At 43.9% G+C, this 22,823-nt stretch overlaps 2 protein-coding genes across 3 annotated transcripts; one reads left to right on the top strand and one right to left on the bottom strand.

Moving 5' to 3' along the window:
- The first annotated feature begins 386 nt into the window (after positions 1-386).
- On the top strand, positions 387-3,055 carry arf6b (ADP-ribosylation factor 6b). The gene is made up of 2 exons (XM_084311612.1): positions 387-513; positions 766-3,055. The coding sequence occupies exon 2, from the start codon at positions 1,421-1,423 to the stop codon at positions 1,946-1,948; it is 528 nt and encodes a 175-aa protein (XP_084167738.1). The 5' UTR covers positions 387-513; positions 766-1,420; the 3' UTR covers positions 1,949-3,055.
- A 10,634-nt stretch (positions 3,056-13,689) lies between these two features.
- Positions 13,690-21,893, bottom strand: vcpkmt (valosin containing protein lysine (K) methyltransferase; the record flags this gene model as incomplete). 2 transcript variants are annotated; one of them, XM_084310166.1, is made up of 5 exons in its annotated part: positions 13,690-15,770; positions 18,911-19,030; positions 20,033-20,105; positions 20,605-20,718; positions 21,634-21,893. In XM_084310166.1, the coding sequence occupies 5 exons, from the start codon at positions 21,891-21,893 to the stop codon at positions 15,666-15,668; spliced, it is 672 nt and encodes a 223-aa protein (XP_084166292.1). In that variant the 3' UTR covers positions 13,690-15,665. The 2 variants fall into 2 exon arrangements, with proteins under 2 accessions (XP_084166292.1, XP_084166293.1); XM_084310167.1 differs by lacking the exon at positions 18,911-19,030.
- Between the last annotated feature and the right edge of the window lie 930 nt (positions 21,894-22,823).

Below are 22,823 nucleotides of genomic sequence, written 5' to 3'. Positions count from 1 at the left end.
ACATAAAACCACAAGGTGGTGCTATTGTCCTTTACATATGATACCATCAGCGTTGGAATGAGCCATCACCATGCATCAACATAATAGCTACTACACTGTGATTATTTTAGGAAATCGCTACGTTTGGAATTTGTAACGTTGTTTTTGATAACTCAGTTATCTAGCTACAATCAAACAAGAAGAATGCACTAAATAACAGCGTCACGAATAATTACTGCATTTTGAAACAGTTCACTTCTTTGCCAAACAATACAGAGATACTTGAAGTAACACCGTTTTTATTTCATGACATATTATTTTATTTGGACTCATTTCCACTTCCAGTCCCTCGTGGATGCTCCAGAGAGTCCTGTGAACGCTGCGCGCGCAGCAGCAGCTGGATGAAGGAGACAGGAAGTGGTGGTGATGCAGCTCCACACCTTTCCGGTGGAGCAGCTCTGCGACCAACTCGGATGAAAGGAGAAAGACGAAAACTGAGTGGAATTACCGAGCGAGGAGGGGGGGAAATTGAAGGTAAATGACTTGTATTTCAGTTCGGAGATTGCCCGTGTCAGTGTGGAGACACATGTTCTTACTTACGAACGTTTTAATTTCACCAGTATCAACATATTTGAGTTTGTAATAGCTAGCTAGCTAACGTTAGCTACGTAGCTAATGCTGGCTCGCTAGCTAGCAGCCTGGCTAATGTTAGCTAGCTTCTTAGCAACCGTTAGCGTTAGCCAAATTGAGATGCCCCTGACACTCCTCCCAAATCTCTCTTTTCAGGGGGATAAGAAGTGGCCTTTCGTGGGTGAATAAATGTGTTGCTGAGTCACTGAGGGTTTTCCCCCCGAAGAGCCCCCACCCAGAACGACTGAGTTGCCCGGCGCGACGTTTGATGGAATAGCTTCAGAAAATTGCTTTTCTCCGCCGGTGGTGCTGAAAGGAACAAGGGCGCTCCCGGTGAAGAGGACCGCGAGACACAACTACCCAGAGGAATCCACGAGTACCGCAGGCTTCTGTAGGGCCTACTGTGGTCTCTGGCCAGACACGCCGCTTCCCTACTCCAATTGTAATCACGTCAACAGCTCTCCTGTATGCAAATACCTATTGAATTGGACACCAGTATGGACTTTCTGCAACAGCCTTTGCGAAGTTCATAGTTTATTCGTGCCATGTTCTATCTAGGTACGTTTAACATGTATGGTATTCTCCTGACCTTTAATGCTCCTGCATAGTACACAATTTAAGTATTGATAGTGCCACATCACAGTGCAAGTTACACCAAACATTAATGTGCATTTTTACCATTTTCATAATCTAGCCAGTGAAACATGCTTTCACGGCTAAGCTTATAATCAAACCGAAACAACCTTCAAGAGAAGAAAGGCATCCGACATTTTTCTCATTTGGAACAGATTATTTATGCACAGAGTCCAAGATGGGGAAAATGCTCTCAAAAATCTTTGGCAACAAGGAGATGAGAATATTGATGCTTGGACTTGATGCTGCTGGCAAGACTACAATCCTGTACAAACTGAAACTTGGACAGTCTGTCACCACAATTCCCACCGTTGGTTTCAACGTCGAGACTGTCACCTACAAAAATGTCAAATTCAACGTCTGGGATGTCGGAGGCCAAGACAAGATACGTCCTTTGTGGCGACACTACTACACGGGCACCCAAGGGTTAATTTTCGTTGTGGATTGCGCGGACAGAGATCGCATCGATGAGGCGAGGCAGGAACTTCACCGCATCATCAATGACCGAGAAATGAGGGATGCCATCATCTTGATCTTCGCCAATAAGCAAGACCTTCCGGATGCCATGAAGCCACACGAGATCCAAGAGAAACTCGGGCTGACCCGCATCAGAGATAGGAATTGGTATGTTCAACCCTCCTGTGCCACCACTGGCGACGGACTCTACGAGGGGTTGACATGGCTAACCTCAAATTACAAATCTTAATGATTGAGTGATGGCTGTTTTAGGTCAAAACTATAATAAAGTTAAGTTGTTGCAAGTAACAAATAACTTCTCAAATGAGTATGGTAAAAGAAAAGGTTGATTATCTTCCATTTATTTTTAATACTATGTTTACCCCATAACTAATTTATCTTAAACTGGGTTTGCTGGCTTAAAAGTTTGCTTGTACTCCTTAGCAGGCCTATATCACTCATTAGTTTTGGGGCTCGCTTGTCATGAAAATCAAATTAATCTGTCCTAATGCTAAAGCCACAGAGATCACCGCCTTTGCCTCTTTCTTTATCCTGTTTTATATATTTTTTTTCTAATGAAGCTAGAGTTTTTCCTCTTTTTTTCATTTGGGACTAAAGCTTGTTTCATGGTTCTAAGATGGTTTGGATTTGCAATTGAACAAGGGTCTGTTTTGGTTTTCTTTTTGTTTTAATGTCACATAGACTGACATTAACTGAGGGACTACAAAACCTGTTTCAAATACAGAACTGTGATGCAAAAGTATTCCTCCTTGATGGTATTTACAACTGAAAGAAAATGAGTCGTCTTCACCATTGCTTACATTTCATTACATTCTGGACATTTGAGGGGAAGACTTCAGACATATTTTGTCACCCACCCCCATGGGTCTCCTAAGCAAAGGTGACCCCTCACATCTGGGGCTATATAGTTAAATCCATTGACCTTTCTGCACCATGTCTTGATGCAGATACCTTAATTGTGCTCAAGTATTCAACAAAATAGGCGTCCAGTATCTTCCCATGCTTGTCGGGATGCAACTTTAATTAGGGGTAACATCAGTAGTCCTATAGTCAATTGGCTCCATCTCTCAAAAGGAATGTCATTCAGCTCTGAGCTCTCAACCTGCTACCACAATTGATGCGTCTCAGAATTGGGACATTATATGATAGCCTATATCTGTAGCATGAGTACAGAAGTACAGTAACCCAGAGTTGACCCGTCACGTAGTCGGAGGGAGCCACTCACTGGTGAAATGTTGAAGACACCTTTTGGTGCAGCTCTTACTCCTATTTTGACTGGGGGGAACCATGTACAGGACAATGTCATTGTAATGTCTTATTAAAAAAAAAAAGTGATTTTAAATCTGTCAATTTTTTCCTTTCCCCGAAGTATCAAAGTAATGATTCATGGTTGAATAGGCCTCTGTCTATGTAGTCTATTTAAATCGGGACAAATTGGGTTGGAGAGAGATTTCTTTTTATGTGTGTTGAGAGGCTATAACCTCCATGAACAATACAATTTTATAGTCATTCTGGAAGGAATGTGTTAACGGAATGCCCAAAGAGCCAAGAGAAAGTTGTGTTGGTTTATTCCCAACGTTTGAATCCTAGCTTTATGGTTCTATTATGCTGACTTGATGAAAAGCAAGGTGGTATGTCAATCCTCAAACATAGTCTCTGGCCTCACTGGCACTCTGCTGTCATTTAACAGGGAAAATGTCCAAAACAGGAAGCCAAACGGGTCCATCTGGAACAACGGCATAGCCACATGATTTGTCGGGGGGGTGGGGGGGCACGGCACAAATGCCGAGATATACAGTACAGCTGTTAACTGAAGTTTTTATTTGCTTGGTTGAGAGCCATGTTTTAGTTGATGCTGAGCCGTCAACTGGCGCTTCCTGCCTTTGCTTTTGAATGAGAGGCAGTACAAGCGCCACAAGTCCGTTCACATAATCTGAATTATTGGTTGAAGACCAAATGATGATTCAGCACATTATTGTCTTCTACAAGGAAACCAGATTCAGAGACAAGTTTATTGGTAGGAGGATAGTGTTTGCACCCTCTCAGCCATGTGTGTGTGTATAACACACGTCTGTAGTGAGTCAGTGTGATCATCTACTGTATGGTGAAGGACGGATGACTTTAACACCCCATACTGTCAATACTTGGCAGCAGCACAAGATGGGGGGGGGGGGGGGGGGGCTTCATCCCTTGGGGATCTCTATTGATTTGTATTCTAAACTGCTGTGGAGAGGAGAGTTGTGCAGAGCACATGCAGTAGAATTGAATGGGAATGCTACCCAATTCACTTAAGCTCTTCCTCTGCCCTCGGACAGTTCAGTCAGTATTTGTGAACATGCACTACTCTCCTAAAGATAGAAAACCCTCCAATCGGTGATGTCACTGCGGTGTAGAATCTGGGGCTGCACCATAGACAATGAATGGGACTCTGACTATGAGGCCATAACATGTTTGTGTGAGCTCGTACACCCAAATTAGATTTTGATAGAGCTCATACAAACATTGTATGGCCTCTTACAAACATTGTATGGCCTCTTAAAGTCAGCCCAATTCAACATCTATGGAGCAGGCCCAGATTTTACATCCCAGTGACATCACCAATTAGAGACTTCTCTTTTTCTGATTTCTAGCTTTAGGAGAGAGTGGTGCATGTTCACAAATTAATGTTCACTGTACTGTCCTGTGGCACAAGAAGAACATATGTGAATTCTTAAAATGGGTGGCAATCCCTTTTAACCAAGTGAACATGCTTGTTACAGGCTGAAAGACAAGTAGAACATTATGTGCACCTTGACCCTGAATCTCAAACTACTATGTTGAAGCCACTTAACACAGTATTCTTCAAAATCAGCACGACTGACTGCGTCACATTTTCATTGCAGTAGCCAAGTCAAAAGGTTCACACTAGTAACAGGCATTGAAATTTGTTTGTGTACGTGTGAAATATTAACTTTCAAAACGCTAACACCACTATTCACCTGTAATAAGTCTCCATTAGAGATGGACACAAATGAGGCACAGTGGAGGAAAGCCTTAGTTCCCACTAAAGCTGATGGAACAATAGAGAGCATTTACAGTCCTGACAAAGACAGGTTTGATGCCGATAGATGTGGGCAGACCCTGGTGTTTTGGGCAACAGAAGATTGGTTTTATACAACAGATATAGTATCTGATGGTATTTCCTCCTGTCCTTACTGGAAGATGCTGTGTCCTTTGTACCATATTTGATACATTGCATATCAAAACTGGCAATTTGTAAGCCGTAAGAAAATTTGAAATTTATGGTGCACTGCCTTTGCATGATTCCAGCACGCACACACACACCCTCTCTCTGTGTCCTACGTCAGACAGACAAGTAGAGATGTGTCGTATCCGAAGCCAAATAGACTGTTATCCCGAGAGCACGTGTCCACATCCACGCAGGCATTTGTCCACATAACCGAGGAGCCATTCACCCTGTGGAATAGCTGGTGCTCCTGCTGCCGAGGCCTCAGGATGTTTGCTTTAGCACTACACAGGTTTCCACCACACAGGTCCGGTGACACAGACACAAATATGATACAGAGGCTTGAGACACAAACCACATACAGCACTGATTTGAAGCCTTGACACAAGGGGTAAGACTTGTTAGTATTTTTTTTATTTTCTATAAGTGGTCTACATGTTAAAATAATAGCTCTACACTCCCGACAGCCATCACTGATATGGAGTGTTTGGTCAGTAACGTGGGTCTCCCAGTCCCTCCATTCTGCAGTAAACACAAAATACATGTTCTGGTATGTGTCCTTGGAACAAGTCAAATAATCTACCAGTGCAGTAAGCAAATTTGGCTTGGCAAGATTCCTTGAAATAAGTAAATACAAATATAATATATATATCTAGGGTTCTCTCTCCTGATTGGATAAAGAGGGAAGGGATACCAGGAAATGTATTTTCTGTTTACTCTAGAGCAGAGGGACGGAGAGACCCATGTTACTGACCAAACACTCCATATCAGTGATGGCTGTTGGAATGTAGAGCTATTTCACACTAATTTTAACAAAGAAATACCACTTAATTTAATTATTTGATCAACCTACAGACACACAAAAACAAACAAACATGCATTCTTGCACTTCTTATTGGACAAGCTAGTATCTGAGCTTGAGATGGTGTCTGTGAGTGTGAACACGTGCTTTCAGAGGAGGCTTGGTCAAGAGCCTCCATTAGACACAGGCCCTGTCCACACGAGCGCTGGATTTAATGTAACCGAAGTTTGAAAAAAAGAGATTGCAGTTGAATTGGACTGTAACACTGTGGTTGCCCTCACTTCATCACAACCAGATGATCCTCGCAGCCTTGATGGGAGACACACGTTGCCCCCAGGGTGAGGACAGAGACTGTAAGCTACGTTTTATGACCTACCCTGCCTCTGTCCACTCCCCCTGTGGCTTGGCTGGAATTCCTCAGACTTCCTGAGAGGAAAGGTTAGGAATGAATGGATTTCATGTTGTGGAAGGGAGAATGGCATTTGATCTTTAGCTAAACTCCACTGATATTTCAACAAAGTCACATTTTTCTCGCTTATGGGAGTGTCCTGACAGGTTTACCTGCACATTTGACTGCTATTGCGAAGGGAGGCATAACATCATTGTTCACCCAGGCTCAGTCCTGGTATACAACTACTTGGATCTCAGCCACTGCCCTATCTCATGAAACCAGCAGAGAGAGCACTTGACTCTGGGCATTATAATTCGTAAAGTGGGACAATAATGACTTTATGCATAATAAGGCACAGCACATCCTTTCACCGGTCTGCCGAAGAATGTCTTAAGACAGATTCATCTCAAGCTCCCTGTTTGTTGGGACAGTTCCTATGGCAACGGCCTAATGGGGCCTATGCCAGAATGGCGTGGTGGTTTCGGTATCACTGAGGTAGCTCAGTCATTGCCTCACTTTCCAGAAGCAGAGTTTCCCTAGTACATGAAAAGAGGAAGAAAACGAAAAAGACTACACATCTGTGAGCAACTGGCACTGCATGGTTGAGCTCTTCACCTGTTTCTCTGCCAAGAAGGCACCCTTGCCCTCTGTTTGCCGATGTTTAAGAAAGTTAAAAACCAGCCCAGTATGATGAGTGGTATAGCAGCTGTATCCCTGACAAGCATACAAACCTCGCCTAAATTATGTCTGCGTGGTTTACAGAGCTGAGGTTTGGAGTGGTGCTCGTGCGAAGTTCCTCCTCTCCCAACTGCAGAATTGAGAGGGTAACACTTCACATGCAACTGTGACTGTAATGGGTGAATAATAGTCAAGGAGATGGCCCAGTGTTGCCCTGCTACAGCGACCACACCCAGGGGGATAATCAGTGTGTGTGTGGTTTATGATACATGTACAGACAGACAGACACACTTACAAACACACTGTTATTAAGTGAGATCATTTTACATCTGCCAAATGGTAGGCGGGGATACCCACTCTAAACCACATTTCACAAAGCTCTGTTCAGTAGCTGCTTATCCTCAAGGACAGTAAAACATCTATTACCCCCCCTTGGGTGAGTGAAGCACTCTCCTCTGGAAATCCCTGCTCTGTTAGTACCTGCTGGTACACTCGCTATCAATAACGAACACACGCAGAGCCGAGTTTAAAGCACGGTCAGGAAGTGGTTGAAAGTTAGTTTTTAGGTTTCCTGCCGAGCCTGAGACCTTTTTTATTTTATTTTTTACTGTAGTTGTATGAGCAACCCCTTGGCTGCCTTGTAAACATGCACAGGCCTCGTCTACACAGACCTGGCCCTCTTTGCTGTTTGAGTTTAGAGTTTTAAGATTTAGGGTTGACTCATCTACAAAAAATAAATAGTCTGAAGGGTTTTGTAGTGGCCTAAGTAAGACTGGACTGTAGACCAGCTGAATACGTTTGAGGCTCAAAAGTCCTAGGTGCTCTCCGGGCGCTGGTCCACATTCCATTCCATTCATATCTGCAGCCCAAGGTTATGTTCTACGAAGGCAAGAGCAGGAATGCAGAGGATGTCATTATATTTAAATGATTAGAGAGTTGGAAGTTCACTTGAAACACGCTATTTTGCCCATTAGTGGACTGACAGACATTGACGGGTAGAAACCGCAACGTGAAATGTGCCATTAACTGCAGTCTTGTTGGTCGCTGTGGAATTACTGGGCATTGGCCCCACAGTTGTCATTTTTCCATTCGAACAGTCATCCGGTTCTGAGACTCTTCTCCACGGAACCCTGGGGCTTCTATTTATATCCCATTATGTGAACGTCTGAAGTTTGTCCTCGCGGCTCCTCTGGAGTATTGCAGTATGTCTATCACAGCTGTGTGAAAGTGTGAAACAAAAAGAAAAAAGCTGATTTTCTATTTGTCCCTGCCTGGGCCTCATATGCAGTGTTTGACCAGCTGCAGACAACAGGGGAGTGGAGCGGATCATCGCTGAGACTCTCCCATCGTGCCTCGAGACGTGGGCTATTGTTACAGTCTTGGACCCGGCACTGAAGATGATGCTGGCTGCTTGTGAACTCTAGGAGAGTCTGTTGGCTCTAGACTAGAGGGAACGGTGGTATTATGGGATACATTTGCTGACGCAAAATGGAACTCGTGTGGAGGGTTTATGATTGCTGCACTTCCACTTTCGGTGCTATGAATTAGTCAGGGGGCCTTTTATTTGCTCTATATATTTGTCAAGGGTTCGGTCAGACAAAGAGCAACCTCTCCAAACTGCACTCTTTTGGTTTTGTCTATTGTTCCATACACACCTCACCATAACCTAATTTTAATATTCCTTCTATAGCTCTCCTCCCCTATTTTTGCATGTTCGGCAAATACACAAGTCTAATTTCTGCTTTCTCTAGTGTTCTGTCCTCTATAAAAAGTAAGCTAAAACATAATCAGTGTAGCGGTCAGGTGGCGTAGCGGAGATTGCGCTCGTCACCAATGCAAGAGACTGCAATCTCGACTCCCGGAGTCAGCATTGCCTTGGCTTGGGCTGATCGCTATACTAACTCGTTTGGCTGGGTTAGGGGGAGGGAAGCCATGGGTGGGAATCTGGCGTTGTGGACAGCGACGCCTACAGGTCGGGTCTGGGCGCCCAGTGCTCAGCGGAGGCAGGACTTGAGGAAGGCAGCGTTACACTTCACACAGGCAGCGTTACACTTCACACAGGCAGCGTTACACTTCACACAGGCAGCGTTACACTTCACCAATGAGAGCCCTCGCTGCCAGGTGAGAAGAGAGCCACTGGCTGTCGCCGCACGTGTCGGAGGAAGAGAGATACAAAAAAAAGAAAAAAAAAACATAATCAGTGTTTCTGTGTGGAGGTTGCATGTTCTCCCCGTGCTCGCAAGGGTTTCCCACTCCCCCCCCCCCCCCCCAAAAGAGATAAACCGGAAAAACATGCAGAACAGATCGCTAACACTGTCATGTCCCTGACGAAGACGGACAGGAGCACTTGGATTGGTCCCGATTTCTTTACCTTTTAAATGATTTTATTGAAAAAATAAGAATCGTGAGAGAATCGTGATCTCAATTCTTAGAGAGAAAAATCGTGATTCACATTTTAGCAAGAATCGCCCAGCCCTACAGTACGTGTGTGTTCCTGTGTCGCCCATCTCGCATGTGTGTGTTCACTGCATGACAATGTAGCAATGTATGAGAGAGGGAGAGAGAGAGAGAGACTTCTTCAAGTCAAGTACAGTTTCTTTTTTTTTTACTTAAATTTTTATTAACATTTATAGACAAACAATACTTACAATGACATCCATAACATAACAATGCACTAACATGGGCCCCTTGAATATGGCTGCCTTCAGCCTCCCAGACCCCCATAAGAGGGACCCCCCCCTCCCACCATCCACCCCCAGAAATAGGGCTCCCCCACATCCCAGGTCCGTCCCACGCGGGGGCGAGCACTCAGCGACACAGGTCCCCTGAATTTAATTGGGCCAGGCTCAGTAGAGGAGAGAGGGAAGGTACTCCCTCCCCCACCGAGCCAAGCCCGCTACCTCCCATGTCACCAACGACCCCACAACATACAAGACCCCACTCTCCCGGGCCAAACCGCAGAAACGATGACTCCCCCCCCCCCCCCCTCCCGAGTTAAGCCCGTAGAACTCCCCTATATCCCAGGCCGATGCGTGCGGAGCCGGGCCCCCAGCGGCACGGGTCCCTTGAATTAATTGGGCCAGGCCCAGTAGAGGGGAGGGACCGAGACTCCCCCCCACCGAGCCAAGCCCGCTACCTCCCATGTCACAGAGAGCCCCACTCCACGCACACCGACCCCGCAACACACAAGACCCCACCGGGCAAAGCTCAGCCGCTCTGACCCCCATAAGAGAGACCCCTCCCTCCCGCCCTCCTCCCCGAGAAACAGAGCACCCCCATATTCTGGTCCACCATGCGCGGAGCCGAGCACCCAGAGCCCCTACCCGACCCCCAGGTCCCCGCCCCACGAGAACCCCAAGCCCAGGCCAGCAGAAGGCCAAAGCCCCACGCCTCAATGGCCCCGCGACCCCCCGCGACCCCAAGCCCGGTGTCCCCCCGGCCCGGCGACAGACCGCCCAGGCCACGGCGGCCGAGGGCCCCAGGAAACCCCACCCTACCCATGTCAAGTACAGTTTCATAATAATAATAATGGGAAAAGTTTAATTCAATCACAGTACCAATAATGGTAGATGGGAATACTAAAATAAAATACAAATTTATAACAAGAATAAAAACAGAGGACATAAACATGGACGTTATGAAAACAGGACACTTTGTCAGTATCAGTTTTTGCAATGGCAGCATTGAAAGGTGATTTTACATATCAAGGTGTATTGTAGTGCAAACAGATACTACTGGCTTACTGGTTTCCACCTGCCAGCGACATTTCACCCCCCCCCCCCCCCCCCCTCTCTCTCTCTCTCTTGGCCAAAGACATTTTCACTTATTGGCATCCATCAGTGACAGGATGATGGATATCCAGCAAGGCCAACTCAAAGGCTTCCTTCAGCAGAGCAGCTCCCCACCACACTGTCGCACACCATGACTGACTGCGTCTGTGGGTGTCTGACAAGATCCGTATAATTACAGCGGAGGCACTGTTTGGAGTGACATCCACATCAGACAACAGGCCGTGCCTGGAGGAACCTCAGATCCGTACCAAGTCAGTCAGGCGCTGTTGCTGCTTACACACACACACAACCCAGTCTCCAACTACCGAGAGATAATGACTCAACACAATACAACACACTCACACTTCAGTCCCTCCCATTCCCATGTCTTCCATGGGTGTAGGCAGACGCATGCCTTATTGATGACAAATACACCAGCACTTCACTAGAGCGCCAGAACACCAGTCAGAGGCATCCAGCATGTCCACACCCTTTGGCACTTCACGTATTTAATCTATAAAAGACGTCTTCATTTTAATAGCTCCGATGTTTGAATCAATAGTATTCTGTATGTATATATCCACGTTATGAGACGCAGTGTTTCATGATGACCTCGCCAACACAACGGATGTAGACACGCCAGGGAACTCAATAGTATTGGTAGCAATGCATTAAAGGGGAACAAATGAACGAGGCAAGTGTACACAATATTCTCATGGTACTGGATTCATGTCCTCGCTCAGCTGCACCACAGCTGTCCTAACAGCACCCTGTCACCCCCCTCCTGTTTCCCTGCAGCGGGGAGGGGGGGTCAACGTTGTGGCTGTTGTGGTTTGCTCCACTGGCACTGTACCACTCATTCTGCAGAGTTGGATGATATTCCAATTGCGTTCCACTACAGGCTGCAACGTACACACGTAGAGACAGGAGTGTAAATTGTACCACTTCTGCTCTCAACGCCGTGGAAAATAGTGCTGCAAATCCTCAACATCGTTTTATCTCATTATTGGAAGACGGGGACCAGAACGCTGAGTAACATCACTTTTAGTCACATGCTCTATTTAGAACACAGGGTCTGATGTCACACCTTTCTTTTGGTAGGCCAGTTTACCAGTCGCACTTTGTTGTGTGAATGAGTGCAGGCGGCACTTTTACAAGATCAGAAGAGTGACACCTTTACACTACCTTGTCTATTTTTAATCACCCCAGTTTGATGTCTATTCTTGAGCTTCTGCCTAATAGTTGAGGCGTGAAAATGGGTCTTCTTTTCTGGAGCAGTGTCTCCTGTCTCCTGGCAGCGTGATGGTGGTGATGATGTCACAAAGGCTCCTCTGTGTCACTTGGCCGTGATGCGGCAGAGTAGAGGCACAGCACACAGGCTCTCTCTCTCTCCATCACCCATCTGGCTTGGGTGGTGCTGTGCCACTCTTCCACGTTAGTGTTACCACATTATTTTGGAGGGACTAAGGAAAGGAATGCGGACATGTGTCATTCATGCAGGTGTTCGATGCTTTGCTTCGATGCATAGGTCGAATGATCCTGTACACCTACTGAGCACTGGACAAAGACTAGCTGTGGGTGAATAGATAAGATGCCAATAACTAGGCCCACTCACACAAAAGAGGACAATCACAATCGCCAATGTCCACGTAATTGTTATTACAAAGATGTTAGGCTATGCTGCCGTTTATAAGAATTTAAATAAATAACTTTAATAACCATTTATTTGTACATTATTGCAGCCTTATCACACAGGTGAGAGCGTTGTTTCCACTAATAGCACCATCTGTTGGCAGAAAATAGCCCCATTATGTCTTAATGCATGCAGCATACTCCATATGTTCAGTAATGAATGTTTATGCTCATCAGATCTGACAAGACACGGGCCTATACAGAATAATGTGCACATGATCACAAGCCAGAGACACCAGAGCTTCATCACGCGCTGTCCTCATTTACTGCGAGACTTCCTCTATTCCCCAGTAGTGTTAGCCTAATTAACCAACTATAACAAGATACGGTAACCACACCATAGCTCACCTGCGGGGGGGGGGGGGGGGGGGGATAGATCTCTGAACTAAGACCAACTGTAAGTGGGGATCAACAGAGAAACAGTGAAATGCCGATGCTTTGTAGAGGAGCTGCCGTACCTGTGGTCCCGTTTCAACCACTCAGGGGGGCAGGGACACAAAACCAGCTCTGTGTCAAAGTCATTAGGCTAAAGATATCCTGGCCAGGGAGAACGGAATAAGGCGTGAGTCCCGTTGCACTATAGTGATAGTGAGAGGACAAAAGAGGGCTTCTGGGAGTAATTATCTCAAATGATGTTGCGGTTATTTATAGCGTCTGCAAACAAAATGGCAATTCATCTCACTGAGGAGTATTTACATCCCTCCCCACCACCTTTTCCTGTTGCGATAGGGACTTCCAGGTCATATCGTGAGCCAAAGCCTTGGGGGATTCGGGGGGTGGGACCACAACTCAACTTAAATACATCCCTCTTTCACACACATACATTTAATTACATTGCTCTCCCTTTTAGAATAAACATACAGTACTCTGGAGTTTTCCCCCCAACATGTAAGAGCATCCGAGTAGTTAACATACTCAACACACAAAAAGCTCAAGGGTCATACTAGTATTTACAAGAAACCTAATAAGACATGTAGTGTTTAATGATATCATATCTTTCACCAACAAATGGCCAAACTCAGGAATGCTAATGAGTCGGAGGCATTATGTCATCACAGATGGTCCTTTTAAGCAGATCCAAGCAGGTAATTAGCTCCAGCCCTCTTTAGAATCCCTGTCAAGTGCTATGCTTGCCTAAACATTTAGTGAAAACCTACTCAGCATCAGCGTTATTACATAATTAATCAAATCAGATTGCTATTGTACTCGTCTACAAAGTGATCTATTGGAGTGTTCAACTCATACCTCCAATGTTAATAAACACCCCCCCCCCCCCCCCCCGTCAACCTCAGCATGATCATTTTCATTTGCCCCCCCCCTGCCATTAAAGAGAAAGCGTTGGGAGGCTGCCCTGCTCACGGCACTACAGCCCGCTATGTAAACAGAGAGCAGCATGAAAGGCTGCGAGGGGGCCCACTGCATGCCTGTGGGAGTAAGGGGCGTGCTTCATGGTTTATGCTTGAAAAAGGGCCATAATCTTCCAACTAATCTGGGGCTTGGGGTGGAATTCCCCTTGCATGGAGGGCAGCACCGTTCAGAAGAGCTGGCATGTGCTACATCGGCTACAGTGTTGAAAACCATAAACAAAAATAATCATGGTATGGCTGGCATGGTGATATTTGGTGACACTTTATTTTAGATAGCGCTTAACATTTCTGGCCTTTCCTCGCAATCAGTAATTGCTGTAGTTACAGGTGTATCCAGAAATTACAATAATATTGCATTACATTCTGACATAAGTAGGCACTCTCATTACTAGGGGCTCATTACAGTATCATTACATGGTTCTACAGATATGAGCTCTTGTTGCAACTCACTCTGCTTTTTGGGACACTGAACGTCTGTTGCCCTCTAGTGCCGAAAAACGAAATGGCTGTATTTATTTCCATGCAAGTAAAAAAAACGGGAGAACAGAGGATCCGTGTCAGTGTCACTGTGTGTGCGTGTGTGTGTGTGAACCCATCTGGTAGTGACATATGCCAGGTACTGGGTGCTAATCCTGGAAGCAGATCACAGGAGATGACATGGTTTGAACAATTCCCTTCTACCAGGTAACAATATCAGCCTGAGCTACTAATCTCCTGTATATCTAATCACGCACAACTGAGCGAGCGGTGCAGTGCACAGGAGCCGAGAAGCAGTTAGTTCCATGCTCATCGCGCCATGCAGTTAATTTACATGTACTGGGACTCTCACACGTGCTTAATGAACTGCTCAGTGCTTTGCATGGAGAGGAAAACGATAGGGAAGCCTTGGCTGTGCATCAGGCCGTGTTGTTTAATCGATCCATCTTCTTTACAATAATTCTGCTTCAATAAAGGCAAAAAAGACACCACCAGCTTAAAGGAGCACTTCACCCAAACACTATAATTTGTATATCAATTAGTCACCCCATGATGCCTTGAATTCATGAAGATTTATTTGTCTTCTCGCATGTCTTCATGTTGAATGTAGAATAAAAAATTTAAAAAAGCAGAAATACTTGATGAATTGAAGTTAATGGAGATTTGGTTTAACAACAGAACAACTATATCAAAACATCAGTTTACAAACTCTCAGTATAATCCAAGTCTCATTTATCCAGTCGTATGCTCAGTACTTCACAAACGTGCATTTTCTCTAAAACTTTGCTAACAAAAACCTTTCCGGTTAAGTGCTGCCTTCAAATGGAACTCGTGTTTTCCGTGTTCTCGAGAAGACTCCATATGAACGACTCACTGTTGTGGTATTCACAACATTGTATGTGGAAAGTTGTGAGCCTCAGTGGCTTCAAGATGCATTGCCCATTGTCACTACTTCAATCAACCTCCCGAGTTTCATTTGAAGGCAGCATTGAATCGGAAATGTTTTCGTTAGCAATGTTTTAATGAAAATGCATGCGTTTGTGAAGTACTGAGCATACGACTGGATAAACGAGACTTGGATTATACTGCACACGTTTTGCTGTTAAAACAATCTCCATTAATTTAAATGTATTAAGTATTTTTACCATTCTTTTCTACGTTCACCGTGGAGACAACCAAGAAGAAAAAATCATCATGAATTCAAGGTACCACAGGGTGAGTAATTGATATGCAATTTTAATTTTTTAGGTGAAGTGCTCCTTTAATATTCTTAGCAATGATCATGAGACAACTGAAAATAATTGTCAGTGATTTCTTATGATATAAAATATGTATTCGGTTCAAGGATGTGCATGATTTCTGGTCATCTGTATTTTTTTATAAAATGTAATACACATTATTAATAGACAGTCCGTCACAGGCTCATAGAACTGCGTTTTCATAGAATCTTGTTCTCATGTGGTGAATGAGGTGAACACAAGATAAATCTGATCCCTCCCTTGAGTGCGCATGCACATACACACAAATACACACACACACACACTCAGACTTTTCGTCGCATATGAAGGATGCGAATATCTGGACTGCTGAACTCCGGGTCTTGTTTGTCCAAAGGAACCGCCTCACATTTGAAGTGTTGTTGCAACAACTGAAGAAAGAAAGAACACACAGAAGAGTAATTCACTGAAGACTTGGAGGCACCTTTCCACTGATCCAGAAGGGATTCACACTTGTCTTTTTGACATGATGTAGGTTCCAAGTCATTCTTGCCTTTGATACAAAAGTCAAGGCGCCCTTCTTTTTTCATAATGTTTAATACATTACTGAAGAAATGTTGACGTTTATTTTCTGCCGATTCACCACTGCCATACATAGGCTTCCATTGTATCTGAAAATGTGTCTTAAACGCCACATAAACCCATGAAGGTCATCATATCTGGCTAAAATGCTGTGCCAATGGCTGAGGTGCATTTATTTTCCTGAAAAGTTGCTCTTCATACGGTGTCTAATAAGAAAAAGGAGGAATTCTTCCCATACCGTATTCTATCACAATGGCAAAACTTGTTAACGTGGAATTTTTGTCAAATGGTGACTTTTTCCAGTTCCCACAGACATTGCAAAATGAAATTCAAGGACTGTTAAATACTTTTCCAAGCACTATTTTTTATTTTCAAGGATGCCACTCGAAGGATACAATTCACTTTTAAATGCTGTCTTTTAAGCATCTTCTTGGCCTGCTTGCCAGCTAGAGCAAGCTAAAGCACCACACATGAAGAAATGAGGAAAAGCAGTTGTAGTGCGCAAGACGGCGACTTGTCAGATTTTTTTTTTATCAACTTTTTCTCCCATTTTCTATTTTTCTCCCATCCCAATTTTTTTTCTCGTATCGTCCAATTCTACCCTCCCCTGTCTCGAACGCTGTTAGGCCATGCCTCCCACAAGCCGGCTGCAATGTGGACTAAGCCTTACATCACGTGTCCCCTCCGGTACTCGAGGAAGCAGCAGTCGTATCTTTTCACCTGCACAGCGCGATCTCTTAGCGTCGGGGGTCTGCGTTTGGAGGGCACGCCGCCCCCGTCGCTTCCTGATTCTGCTGCACAGGCGCACCAACCGACCTGTAGGAGTCGCTGTCCACAACGTCCGATCCCCACCCATCAGCTTCCCACCCCCTAATACTGCCAATTGTATTAGTATGAACGACCAGCCAAGCTGATAGCAATGCGGAGAGATGGGCTTGAACCCAGCGTCTCCTGCATTGGTGGTGAGTGCCTTGCCCACTGCACCACCTAGCCGCCCTACTTGTCAGATTTATTAAAACAGAACAAAAAAATTTGATTTCTTATTTTCTTGATTCAGAAACATTTTGTCATAATGTGATCATGGATGAACAAAACATTCAATGCGAAGGTTGATTTTAATTTCAAGGACTTTTTAAGCACCTTGTTAAAAAATTGGCTGTTTTCAAGGAATTCCAGGCTTTGACTTTTTTTTGTAAAAAGAATCAAGCACTTTAACACTATGATCGCCGGGGACGAGTTAAGACGTCATTCCTAGCCATGCTCATTCTGCCGAAGACGCCGTAACTTGTCTTTGATGTCAATATTTAAAAAATCTGTCATCGAAATCATATTTCCTTTCCGGAGCCCTGAGATGTACTGGTGAGCTCCACTCAACTGTCTAACGGTTCGAGAGCGCCATCTGGTGGCCGATCGGCAGATCGGCCAAGAGGGAGGGGCGCGCCAAACAGGAAGTGCTCATCCATATGTGCTCCGGGCACTCGCGATCGGTAGCCGGACTCCATCTCAACACACTGGATGATCAATCGCTCGCCCTAACTCAATAAACAACGTTATTTGGACGTATATAGTATTATACAACCTGGAAATGGTTCATCAGGATCAACATCCCATAATCGAAAACGGTCTACTCCACGCTGATCGTCCAACGGCGCGAGGAACATACGGTAAGATTCAGCGTTATTTTCTAACGTATTCCATATAAACTGCTATGATGAACATATGACCCATTCTGGATGAATCATCTAACGCTGCCCACGGAATTATAAACGATCCCCCGCCCATCCGGTCATCAGATCATACGTAGATCATTCTAGAAGTACGTCCAGTTGACATTTTTCATCTCGCACAGATTCCTACCAAACTGTATTTGATCATCAATATAATGCATTTAGGGCTATAAATCACGTTCTGAAGAAAGCTGCAGAAAACGATAAAAACATACTTATACTTTAGACCATATTTTAGTATGAATATGTGAATGAAAAAGTTTAACGTTGCTACTGAACAATACATATAGGACATTGAATGGGCCATAATAATGGCAATGTAGCAATATAATTTAAAAAGTTATAGCCCTGCAAAGAAGGGGAACTTCTCCATAGACAAATAGAGCTGGCGAGGGATGGTAAATTATGAATTTAACCCATGGCGATTAAAGTGTTAAGCACCTCAAGGACCTTGTGCGAACCCCGTGTGATGTTTAAGACACCATGTTGAGATACACCAGAAGCCAATGGAAGTGGTGAACTCTGCAGAAAAACATTTTTCAGTAACGGTAAAAGAGTATGAAAGAAGAAGGGCACCTTGAATTGTGTATCAAGGCAAGACTCGGAACCCACATGTCAAAAAGACTGGTATGGTCCTTTAAGTATTATCGGATACCACTTTTCCATTGATACAGATTCTGAGCACTAAGCTTTAAGTATGGACAGACACCATGTACCAATCTGATCCATTAGTTTAGACTTGGACCATTAGCTTGGGGCAATTATAGAGAAATTATTGAGTTATAATAAATGTTCTTCATTAAGAGACATTTAATATCTTTCTCCTAATAGATCTTTTCAGAAATATTCTATTGCTATTCCATTGCTAGGGGAACAGCTTTGGTCCCCGGCCATTTATTTCCCATCAGCATCAACTGTGTTAACAAACATTGCAACAGAAAATACAAGGGGGTCTATTTAGAATGTGTATGTTGTCAAGTTAGAAAAGGTATATACCATCAGGTATCATCAGGCCAACATCAGTATCAGTATCTGTGCATTGCTAATTTACCTATAGCTAGCCTTGCCCTCTTTTCTTGATCCTCCAATTACAACTCTCTGGAAGCGACAGTTGTGATTGGAGGATCAAGAAAAGAGGACAGGCTTGAGATAAGTCCACTGGAGAGAAAGAAAACTGCTGGTTCTAAATGCATCAAATCTCAACTCCATACCGTTTGTTTACTAGCGCACACTGATATCTGAAGAACAGTTAACAATCTCACCTCAAAGAACTGTCTCTCCACCTTGGGGTTGACACCCACGGTGCGTTGCTCATAGCAGCAGATGATGCAAGTCTCTGGTCCAGCCAGCAGTTTCAAGGTTTCCACCAGTGGTACAATAGACTATAAAAGTGGATAAATCACACTGAAAACCCCCATAGTCTGTACTGTTTTAAAGGAACATGACAACACTATGGGAAATGCACTTACCATCTTCTCCAGCGTCAGACAAGAGGATATATACCTATTTCCTCTCTGTGTATTCAGTAGAAAGCTATCCGCTGTATGCTAGCCTAGCTTAGGATAAATGGATGAATTAAATGAAATTGGTATCCATCTTCTTGAAGATGGTAAGCAAATTTCCCATAATGTTGGTGTGTTCCTTTAACAAGATGCTGATGCCGTTAATGGTCATACAGAAAAGGTAAAAGCCTTGTTCTGATTAAGGCCATGTTTAGACGGAGAGAGTCTGAACAGAAACCGCAAAAGTCGTCTTGCGGTCTCACTTTTAATGTTGCGTTTAGACTAGTGTTTTGGGATGGAATTCTGCGTGCAGACGAGGCTGTAACGACTCGAGACGACGGAGCCCCGCTGTCACACGATTGGCGCATATGTCACATGACGTGCTGTGAAGACCCGCCCTACTCTGCCTCTGATTCGCAGACTGTGGGTGGGGGAATGTGATTGGACCAAAGCAGAGTCACTCACAGACAGTGGCTCCAGTCACTAATAGTTGTGATAGCTGCGGGACAGATTCTTGTGTATTTAAAAGTACTGCCAATGTAGCCTTCAGGTGATCGCCATGGATAGAATCAGACATGCTTTGTTTACGCTTCTAGGCTACTGGCGCATGCCTGTGATGTAAGCAGTACGCGACGAGAGCCTTGAGAACCCTTTCGTCATAGTTTTATGCGGTTTGACTGTTCAGATGAGAGGGCGAAGGTTTATCGTTTCTAGGATTTCCACCCAGGAAGGTGGTCTCACTTTTTTGCGGATTCTCCCCGCAAAAACGCCGTTGCCGTATAAACAAAAGGCACATTCGAAGAAATATTTTGCCGGTTTCACCAGCGAGCGTTCCCGTCTAAACATGGCCTAAATGTGTACATAGAATAATAGGTACAACACCTGTTCATAATAGATGCAGTCTGCCATCAGGACATACTGTGGAGGTGGCAGGAACTCTGACACCTCTTCACCCCTTTAAAGAAAATATTAGGAAGAAACATTTAGCATTTGGGAAATGTCTTGTGATGATTTTGAGATAGTGCGGTAACAATAATTCTGGCATAATCAAATTGAAATGTGTACAATTTTAAGTAAAATAAAATCATCAGTTGGCATGGCAGCTTTAAATGTTTAAAAGGTGCATTACTGAGGAGAACCTCTACTTACCAGAGTCTAGTATTTATTTTCAGATGTGAGTGCTATGCTACATTTAGCAGAAGTACATATGTTTGGTGTGTTAGAGAATAGTCTAACAGCAGCGTAGCCATCAATGCGGGAAATTAATCTAATAAAATTATGATCTTAAATGAAGTTGTGTATTTCACAAATCGTCACCGCCATTTAGAAAAAAATTACTCAACATAAGTTAACACACTAGTACATTAGCTACAACATTGCCACAATTTATTGACAATACATTTGACTGTAATCAAAAGCAATGGATTAAGTAGGAAAACATATTAAATACAAACCATTTCAATACCTTGGCAGTTATGGATCCATTACTGACAAGTCCCTGGTTTTCTTGGATATTCACTTTCAGGAGGCTCTGCAAATCCTCCAAGTCTGTCACAGTGACGCGAGCACTGTGAAATATAAAAGACGGTTACAATGTTATGTTACCTTGTACTAGCTATATGGAGTAAATGACAATTGTCCAACTGCCATATAGCTGACTGTAAACAAAAACTCAGGTAGACAAGCCATTCTTATAGCTAACCTCTGAATACTGGTAATGTGATGGGTTTGTGATGCTGTTTACTAGCTACCCAACTAACTTAACATTATCCAACTCACATCAAGCCATCCGTTATCTCTGTTACCTATTTAATTACAATGACATAAATATGAATACCACCTTGGACAGCTGATGTTCAACCCCCCCCCCCAATGTACAGTAAATGACCAAGTATGGTCTTGTCAATATTCCAATGTACAGTTTTGCTTGTTCAGTTGTACAGTGTCCCCCACCCACTCCTCCTACCCAACCTCCCCCCCCCCCCAACCTCCTCCAATGTACAGTTTCTATGTCAAATGTATATACTCTCTTTTCTGGACTCTTTTCGTATCACAAACAGTACTGTATTTGCAAATCTGGTATGTCATAAATGTATAGATGCAAATGTATAGAAGCAAAACTGTACATTGGAATATTGACAAGACCATACTTGGTCATTTACTGTACATTGGAGGGGGTTGTGTTAGGACATTTACAGGGGGACCCTGATGTAAAGACGAAAGTCTTTCTCTGGTCTGCATCCCCTTAACAATTGTATGTATTGAGCTGTACTGTACCCATTCTGCAATCTGTTAATACAATTTTCAATCAATCAATCAATCAATCAATCAATCAATCACATGCTAGACACCTTACAAGCAGCTAGGTAGCTAGCTAACCTGGGCCAGCCAAGATTGCCTGTTTCTAGATGTCTAGGTTCTGAACATGGTAAACTAACGTTTTATAGTTAAATGTCAATCAAAGGCCAATGATCAGTCCTCACCCCAATGTTGCTGCCATGAGACCAACCACACCTGTACCAGCGCCTAGCTCCAAAACATCCCTGTGAGCCCATGTGTTCACTTCTGATGAAGGATCAAAAAACTGTTTGGTTTCTAAATATTTTGCGAGCACGATTGCTGCATCCCAAACCACACACCCAACGTCTCCCTTGTAGCACTGCTTAATCTTCAAAATACATCCATCGTTTTTCTCAATATCTCGTACAAAGTAGTTTTGTTTGTCTTCTGCTTCCGCCGCCATATTGCTCCGTCCCCAAACATCATCCCTTTCCTAGTATTAGATGGTTCCGCCACTCCGAGTTTATTTAAATACAATTATTATATTTACATTTAGTCATTTAGCTGACGCTTTTATCCAAAGCGACTTACAAGTTCTGTACGACAAGTCAGCAGGAAGGGTACAACTCTTTCAGCTGAGTAACAATGTTCATCAAAGTGTTGAAACTTGAGTAGGGGTACTTTGAAAAGCAGGTTATGGTTTGATCCCATTTTTTAAATTGCACTTTTAACCATATATGAACTGAGGAGCATTAAACACATGTTATAAGCTTTCTGAATTAACTAGTTATTCACTCTGCATAATAATAGCCTATACTGACTGTTATGTAATGTATAATCATTACTATAATCTAATGAGATTTCTAAATTTAAATTGTTTATTGTATCACGTGTTTCCTCCTACCTTCAGTTTTACTGCATTATTTACTAACAGCATCTTCCTCATACTACTAAATTATTAGTATGTTCTTCCCAATCCTTCCTTCAAGCACAGACTTCATGCATACTCTCTTATTTATGTATTTATTTTATTAGCTAAGTTGCTCAAAGTAAAAGGAACTAATGAATGGCCGAATCATGAATGGATAAATTGATATCATACATCCGTCTGACTGGTTGAACTGAACACTGTCTGGGACCCATAGATATGCTGGGACCCATTTGCAGATCTTGCACCATTAATATTTGTCTCTGCTTTGAAATGGTTCGTTCCCACCCAAAGCAGCCAAGTCTAGCGGCGCTTTGTAATGTTCGATGTAGAGGAGCGCGTGCAGCCACAAGGTACACGCGGCGTAGTGCACGCGCCGCGCGGCTAGACTTGGCTGGAGGAGGTCGGAACGGCCCTTGATGTTTCACGCGGTCGGCGGTCACAGTTGTTGCCAGGTGTTGAGTG

Source organism: Notolepis coatsorum (genome assembly GCF_963971535.1).
Source record: "Notolepis coatsorum genome assembly, chromosome: 3".
NCBI classification, from domain to species: domain Eukaryota; kingdom Metazoa; phylum Chordata; class Actinopteri; order Aulopiformes; family Paralepididae; genus Notolepis; species Notolepis coatsorum.
Note: the sequence above shows the minus strand (reverse complement) of the source record. Positions and strands in the feature narration are given on the sequence as shown.